Source organism: Camelina sativa, chromosome 9 (genome assembly GCF_000633955.1).
Source record: "Camelina sativa cultivar DH55 chromosome 9, Cs, whole genome shotgun sequence".
Classification (NCBI taxonomy): Eukaryota; Viridiplantae; Streptophyta; class Magnoliopsida; order Brassicales; family Brassicaceae; genus Camelina; species Camelina sativa.
In genome coordinates, this window is record NC_025693.1 from 4041756 (window position 1) to 4049936 (window position 8181).

Genomic DNA, 8181 nt, shown 5'->3' on the forward strand with positions numbered 1-8181 from the left:
ATGTTCCACTTTATCACATGCGACATATATATGTGATAAACTAAAGGATATGACTTCACCAAAGTTATATCGCTATGGGGTGTCAAATTCACCAAAGTTTATCGACTTATTGTCGATGTGGGATTCCTTTAATTCTCCCCTCGAGATGATAACTCTTGGAGTTCATTCATCTCGTACTGAATCCCACTTTAGGATCAATAACATACCGATTTTGGTTATGTCTATTATCTTAGATCCTTATAAGATGTGAGATTAGTATTATCCCCTCTCAAGATGATGACTTTTATGTCTATTCACCTTTGACCGAATCTTATTTTTAGATCGATTATATTTGGGGTTTAATTTGGAGATTTATTAAGGAAATCAAACCATCATATATATACAATGAGCTTGTTAATCCAAAGGGATGGTGAATGGGCCAACAATATATGATTATGGAGGCATAGCCTACTACATATTCAAGGAGGAGGTATATAACCATCGACTCCATAAACAATAAATATAAATTTTAATAAATTTAAATAAACTTAAATAAATTCAACATAAGTGAGATGTTACCTGAAATATGAATGAAGTGCAGTGCTTACAACCTCTTGAAATGTGAATGGGGACATGCAATACTTTTGAAAGAACTTTTGTTCCTTTGAACAAATTCTCAATGATTTTTAATATCACTGATTGACCGGGATGGCTTGACCGGTAATGCTATACTTGAAGCATTAGAAAATTTCATATTTAATATTATTTTGCCATCTTTGTTTTTGCATGATATAATTATATACATGCATGTATCCAATATGGTCGATCTTGCGATACCATATTTATTTATAGTCTCTACATAATAATTTTATTAAAACAAAATATCTTATAACTCTGTGAGTTTCTTTGAGACTTTGGAGAACACTAGACATCGATAATTATGAATCTGATGTCTTTGGAAATCGAGAGACTAGCTCATCTAGATCTTCCAATTATTTTTGCACTGTCTATAATATATTGACATGTGCTTCATATATTCTCATAAGAGAAATATATTTTTGATTAAAGACATTTCATTGTCTTCAAATCTTATATAACACATATAATTATTTTTTACGAATAAATAAAATTAAATAAACGAACATATAAATTCAGAAAATAAAATTAAGAGCTATAGCCTTATATATAAGAATTTAATAGACATAACTTTTCTTTGATCATAGGCAGAGCCTATCATATATAATGATCAATACAGAAAAGACAAAGCTTTTCATTTGATCATTAATGAGGCAGAACCTCTATGTGTATAACGATCAGTCCGGAAATGACATAGCTTTATATTGATAGTATAAGAGGCATAGCCTGCCATTTTTAACGATCTTTCTGGAAAAGACATAGTCTTTTGTTAGATCTGGAAGGAGGCAAAGTCTACCATATAAAACGATCTATCTATCCGAAGAAGACATAACTTTTATTTGATCGTGAAGGAGGCAGAGCCTACCATATATCTAACGATCTATCCGGATATGATTTAGGCATTTAGCTATAGATTTGATCGTTAAAGAGGCAATGCCTACAACTTATGATGATCAATCCAAAAAAGCATAATTTTACGATATCTATACTATTTATGTTCTATACAAATAATTGAAACAATATAAACTTACTTACCTCGTAAAAGCTCCAGCGGTAAAGACATCGTGCTGATAACGTGTTATAAACTATAACTATAATACACCTATATGTGTATATAATATTCTATAAAGTAAAACAAGAAATAATAAAGAGAGGGTGGAGAGACTACGAAAGTGGAGAAGAGTAAAAAGCCTTGTATTATTATTGTCTCTCTTTCTCATGTTTGTACAACTCCTACTTATAGTGGAATAAAGAAGTTATGAGTCATACTACTTATTAACTTGGTAATGACAAATGTAAAGATGTGATGACATGTGTTGATGGATTATCACACTTGTTTTACAAAAATTTATAAGTTTACATTCTTAGGTTTACCTGTTTAAGCCATCATTCAATGATAAGGAACTGGGATCAGCTCAAGAGGAACTTTCTTAACAATGGTGGTATCACCAGCTTCTTCCATATCTATATCTTTACTTTCCCCAGGCAATCTCCAATCAAAGAAGTAGAGCAAGTTCAGTAATGTCAATTCGATGGTCGCAATCCCAAAAGCCATCCCTGGACATATCTTCCGACCAGAACCAAATGGTAACATCTCAAAGTTATTTCCTTTGTAGTCAATAGGACAATCTATAAACCTGTCCGGATTAAACTCCTCAGGGTTTCTCCAGAGTTTAGGGTTTCGTCCTATTGACCATGCGTTGATCAAAAGAAGGGTTTTGCAAGGAATGTCGTAGCCTTGAATCTTTATATCAGCCATTGTTTCTCTTGGAAGTAAAAGAGGAGCTGCTGGATGTAGTCTTAAGGTTTCTTTGATCACAAGTTTCAAGTAATGAAGCTTATGGGTATCTTCTTCCTCGATTCTCCCATTTTGTTTGATTCCAATGCAAGTTCGGATCTCGTCTTGAGTTTTCTTCATCACTCGCGGGTTTGTAATAAGCTCTGCCATTGCCCAAATTATGGTGATGGCGCTTGTGTCTACTCCAGCAAGATATATTTCCTAGATCAACAATCATAGAAAATGGTTAAGGCCATTTAATATTCAAAATTTATCGAGATTTCTACATTGAAAATAAAATTTATATAATCTAACATATACATATGAGTTATGAACCAAAGTCTTTTCATTTTTAATTGATTTTAAAATAAAGGCTCATGAAATTTGACAGCTTTAAATGAGTAAGTGTTAGGAATTTCACATGCATCAATAGAAGTATGTGAAAAAATCTACTGTACCTAATACATAAAATAATTTTAAGATAAATTAAAAAAACCCATGAATTTTGACACATCTTGTAAATATTAGATGCTTTCTTGGATGATTCCTTTGAGATGATCGATGGTGAGCTTGCATGATTCATCTTGCTTTTGTTTATGCATAGTATCCAGAATCGAGTCAACAATATCAGGGCGATCTTGATTTGTTTTCTCTTCAGGTTTCTTCAAGTGATCGTCAATTACATGATCCATTAATGTATCAACCTCAAAGAGAACTTTACGAAGTCTCTTCTGTTGTCCTGACACAAAGTCCATAAACCATCCCAAACCATAAGGGAAAAGATCAGTACTACTGAGAGACCCAACTTTCTGGAACTCAAACATTAAATCTTTGATCCTGTCTTTATTGATATGCTTGCTTTCGTAGAAACTTTGTCCAAAGGCGGCTCTACATATGACACTTCCAACTAGACAGAAAAGTGTTTGGCTCAAAACCTCACCATATGGCGCAAAGGCAATATCTTTACCGTCACGCGAGAATTTTGATGAGGCGTTCGTCAAAGGTCTGTTACAGCATTCAAGGTCATGAGTTTTAAGAGCTTCTTCAGCTCCTTCGCTCGATGAGATAACCACCATTTGGACAAAACCTAGACGGAGGTAAATCACGGGTCCGTGTTTCGTGGAGAGATCGTGAAGACATCTATGAAACAATCCTCGAAGCTGGTGTAGGTTTCCGATGATCGGAAGCTTAGGTGGGCTCGGAGGAAGATTTTGTTTCGAGTATTTGATTTTCTTAATGAATATTAACAAGAAAAGAGCGGGAAGAAGTATAAACCAGAAGCAATACAGTGGAATCAACATTGTTTTCGTTTTTTCTCAAATTTGTGTGATCTCATTTATTTTTTGTGTCTTTGTGAAGATAAGCTTTTGAGAGGTCAAAAACAATTATCTTCGATATGGTTATTGTGTAAGATATCTGATCATGGACCAATACATTAAAATAATAGCTTAAATATCAATTTCAACTACTCAAAGGGCCTCATGGTGTCTACGTCAAAAACAACTTAATGGCCCTGTCGATGGCGAATAATAGGAAGAAGATCAAAGATGAACTTTGTTCTCAACTGTGACATCACCAGCTTCTTCCATGTCCATATCTTTCTTCTCCTCAGGCATTATCCAGTCAAAGAAGTAAAGCAAGTTCAAGAGTCCCAATTCAACGGTCCTACGACCATAACCAAAAGGTAACATCTCAAAGCTCTGTCCTTTGTAGTCCACAAGAAAATCCATAAACCTCTCTGTATTAAACTCTCCCGGATTTTCCCATGTTGAGGATCTCTTGCTATAGACATAGACCATGAATCTTGATATGACTCATTGTTTCTTTTGGACCTTTGGTAATGAAGCTGGTGGGCCGTGGGTGTAATCTTAAGGTTCCTTTCACGAAAAGCTTCATGTATTGAAGCTTATTGAGATCTTCTTCCACGATTCTTTCTTCATGTTTAGCTTCAATGCAAGTTTGGATTGAAAGAAAGGAGAGAACTTTGGACTGACTTGAAAATGATTATTGCTTTCGACAAATTTACAAAGATGGTTAACATTTACATTATATAGACCACTCTATCGAACAATCTAGAATAGGTAAAATATCTTATCCTCCAGCTGTCTCTAGTGAGTCATCAGGTGAAGATTCAAGAACGTTGAATCGATTCTTCAGATGGAGCGTCTCCCTCTTCGTACCGTTGATCATCTGTTTCTGAGAAGCTCCCTTGTTTGTCTTTTTCTGCGAAGTGGACTTCAATGTTGGGCTTGTATCATTGTCTGAGCCCATCTGCACATTTGAGTCCAATGGTTCTCTTACACTCTCCCGCAATCTTGGTGTGGGTGAGACAGACACACCGAGATTGGAACGCAATTCAAGAAACAGTCCGCGAGGTAAGGATTTGGTGAAGATGTCAACTAACTGATCTTCTGCAGAGATGTTGATACTAGGATTTTTGTGTGTCTTATCCTAGCAGGTCTCAATTAACCTTATGTGTTGTAGTACTTAAGGTGTCAATCCATATGGGATGTTGCTAACAATCAAGATGAAATCAAGCAATCACAAGTCAAGCCAATTCAAGAAGAGTGTTTGTCTAACTATCCTAGAATGGTCAAAATGCAAAACGAAAATGAGTTACAGAACCATAAACGCAAATGTATGACAAGTACCGAACAAGAATAAGTAATACCGAAAACGATTCTAAGCATGAACAAACGATACAGTTCCAGGAATGTAATAAAAATCAGAAAGAAATAAGTCCTAAGGATGGGGTAATTGATGTTGACGAGTGAGAGATAGTTGGCTGTCTCTTTGTAGACCAAGAGACTAGGTTCGATTCTAGCAGAACACCAAAACCTGTCTACCCAAAGACACATGTGTGGTGAAGGAATTTCATTCGTTTGATCTACACATGCAATCCTATCAATCACCCCCTTTAACATTTATTAACAAAGAACCATGAATCAAGCTATGTAGTGTCATTGAACTCATTTGGCTTGGATGAAAGGTTAGAGATAAATGTAGTCTCTTTCTCAAGTGGATCCATCGATACATAACAAGATTCTCTCATGAAAAGAGTTGAGCTTAAGAGAAGGCTAAAGGTTGAAACCAGCTGATACATACAAGAGCAGCGCCCTGTCTACCCAAAGAACATTCCAAACAAGGGTGGTAAAAATGTGAAAGACAATCCAAGTATGTATATGGTATTTATGAGTTCAACTTCAATGCATAACAAGATAATTGCAAGTCAGGATTAGGTTCAGATAGATAGGGAATGACGTTAATTCAGAACATGCTTCAATCTTACATTTTCAAATTCAATCAACATGCATCAAAGAACTAATAACAAGGGCCTTGATCCTATCCTATTGAATTCAGCATGCTACCAAGGTTACAATCATCATCAACCCCTATGCTAAATGCAACAACCCTATATGAATGACACTAGACTCAATCCTAATATGCAAGTGCAAGCTACATGAACACTCTGTTTTTGTGGAAATTTTTGATTTTTTTTTCAAATTTTTTTTTGGTTTTTCTATGCAAATAAATGGATGCTATCAAACATGATTTGATGCAAAAAATTGAAATAAGAATCACAGAACACAATATTAGATACATCATCTCAAACCCTCCCCCAAACTTAAATTACACAGTCTCCTGTGTAAGAAAAATTGCAGGAGGATTTAAGAATCACAACAGAAACAATGCAGAAATGAAATGGTATATACAATGGAAGGTAGGAGTACCTCATTAGTAGAATAAGGAGTCTGAGCTCGCCCAAGGAGTTGGTGCGTGGTACTGGCTCTATCCTTCACCGTGTTCGGGATCCGCAGGAGTGGTCTTACCGGGTTGGTCGACTTGTTGCTCAACCGCTTGCGTGTTCTGATAAGTGCTCGGCTGCTCGTCGCATTACATGTCGTCGACTCTGGATTCGCCATGGTCCGAGACTAATACTACCACATCCGTAGGCTGATAATCACCTTGCTGCCCAACTTGTTGCTCAACCTCTTGCTCAGCTTGAGCTGCAGAACGACGCGCTGATCGACGACTTGAGGAGGCTCCTGAAACACACGAACCTTGTCCCCTTCTCTCCCTAGATTCATGTGACGAGTGGCGTGAAGGGACGGGTGTAGGCTGACGCTGCCGTGGCACAAATGAAGATTGATGCGCTGGAGAGGGAATCAGAGAAGGTGTTCGCGCTAGGTGCGCGGAAGGGCGTCCTGACGTTGGTCTGTTTTCCTTGGGGATAGACCTATGGACAGCGGTTGTGGAAGTCGAGCAGCTAAACAAACGCACGAGGTTCTTGATAGGCTTGGAAAGGCTGCTGAGCGCCTTGTCTCTGGCTTTCTCCCATTGTTGAAGTTTGTTGAGGCGGTCATGAGCTGCTTTGACCCCTCTGCTCATTCTCGGTTCGGTGTACTCTTCAAAGTAGAATTGCTCAGGGCGGTACTCAACTGCGTCTTCTTCCATCGGATCTTCTCCTGGTTCCGCGACGTCGACATGTTGCTCTTCAACATCAGAGTGGTATAATGCATCCGCAGGGGGAATGAACTCGACATGCTCACCCCTCAAGATTGTAGTCAGGTCGACGCAAGGGAGGAGTAATCTCGAGGGACCGACCGCAGGATGCACAAACTTGTATAATAATCGTCCATTCCTTAAACCCCAGTCCAAAGTGCGTAGCTGCCGCAAGTTGTTTATGTCTATCCAGTGTGGTGGGTACGGCTCGGATTGTAGAGAGACACTTGCAGCCTCAAGACCCAAGCTTCCCATGCACATCACTCCAGGAGTGNCCATCGTCTCAGGATGTGGATATCTTGTTCCACTGAACTCGCACTGTTGTAACAGCTCGTAGTACTCTTTGGGAGTCAGCTTCGTTCATATTGTCGTCGGTGTACAGATTTCCTTGGCTCTTGTGCTGGACACGACGCAGGTTCTTCCTGTTCGTAATCACTGCCTTCATCTCTGGAGAGGGAAACTCGGGCCGGTCTCTTCCCGCGACTCCAGCTCTTGTNCGGTTGCTGTTGAGTCTCGAGACCCAAGTCTTGTATGACATGATGTAGTGGAGAAGGTAGAGCGAGACGGAGGTGTTGGACGTGTCGCCTTGCAGCGCGGTACAATCCATGGAAGTGAACGAGAGTCCCTTAAGTGCCAGATCGATCATCTCAAGCTCGCCATAAGTAATATATCCCTTAATCTCCTTGGCATAAAAGGCATTTGAGACCGCTTTCTGGAAGTAACGCAACACCGGGCTTCTCAGGTTCGTCGCCTTTATTTTTGATGTAGTAAATGTTGGCGTGCTTCCAATCGTTGCCCAGAGAGATGATATCTCATTCCTGTCAAACTGCAGCGTGGTTCATGTTCTGCTGGGAAAACCGAATATCTCTTCGATGGCTCGGAATGTAAGATTGCAGAACTGGCCATGAACGCGGAAGGTAATGTAGCCCAATCCTCCATCAGACATCATGCCTGGCTCATCCGCGTACCAGTGCATCTCCAAGGTGGAAAGGAACTGAATTGTCTCCTCTCTGTATCCATTCTTGGGGGTGTTCATAACTCTCTCCAGATGACATCGCCGAAACAAGTACTGAACATCCTCCCCAATCCCTAGCAGCTCCATCGTCTCAGGATGTGGATATCTGGTTCCACTGAACTCGCACTGTTGGAACAGCTCGTAGTACTCTTTGGGAGTCAGCTTCGTCTCATATTGTCGCCGTCGTACAGATTTCCTTGGCTCTTGTGCTGGACGCAACGCAGGTTCTTCCTGTTCGTAATCACTGCCTTGGTCTCCCGAGAGGGAAGCT

General features: G+C 39.2%; 2 protein-coding genes across 2 annotated transcripts; both read right to left on the reverse strand.

The window, feature by feature from the left end:
• Positions 2006-2906, reverse strand: LOC109125042 (cytochrome P450 71B3-like). Its single transcript, XM_019229855.1, has 2 exons — positions 2889-2906; positions 2006-2614 (listed from the first exon to the last, which is right to left on the reverse strand). The coding sequence occupies exons 1-2, from the start codon at positions 2904-2906 to the stop codon at positions 2006-2008; spliced, it is 627 nt and encodes a 208-aa protein (XP_019085400.1).
• LOC104714996 (cytochrome P450 71B3-like) lies at positions 2545-4389 on the reverse strand. Its single transcript, XM_010432455.2, has one exon. It carries the CDS (start codon positions 3691-3693, stop codon positions 2917-2919), a length of 777 nt encoding a protein of 258 aa, XP_010430757.2. The 5' UTR covers positions 3694-4389; the 3' UTR covers positions 2545-2916.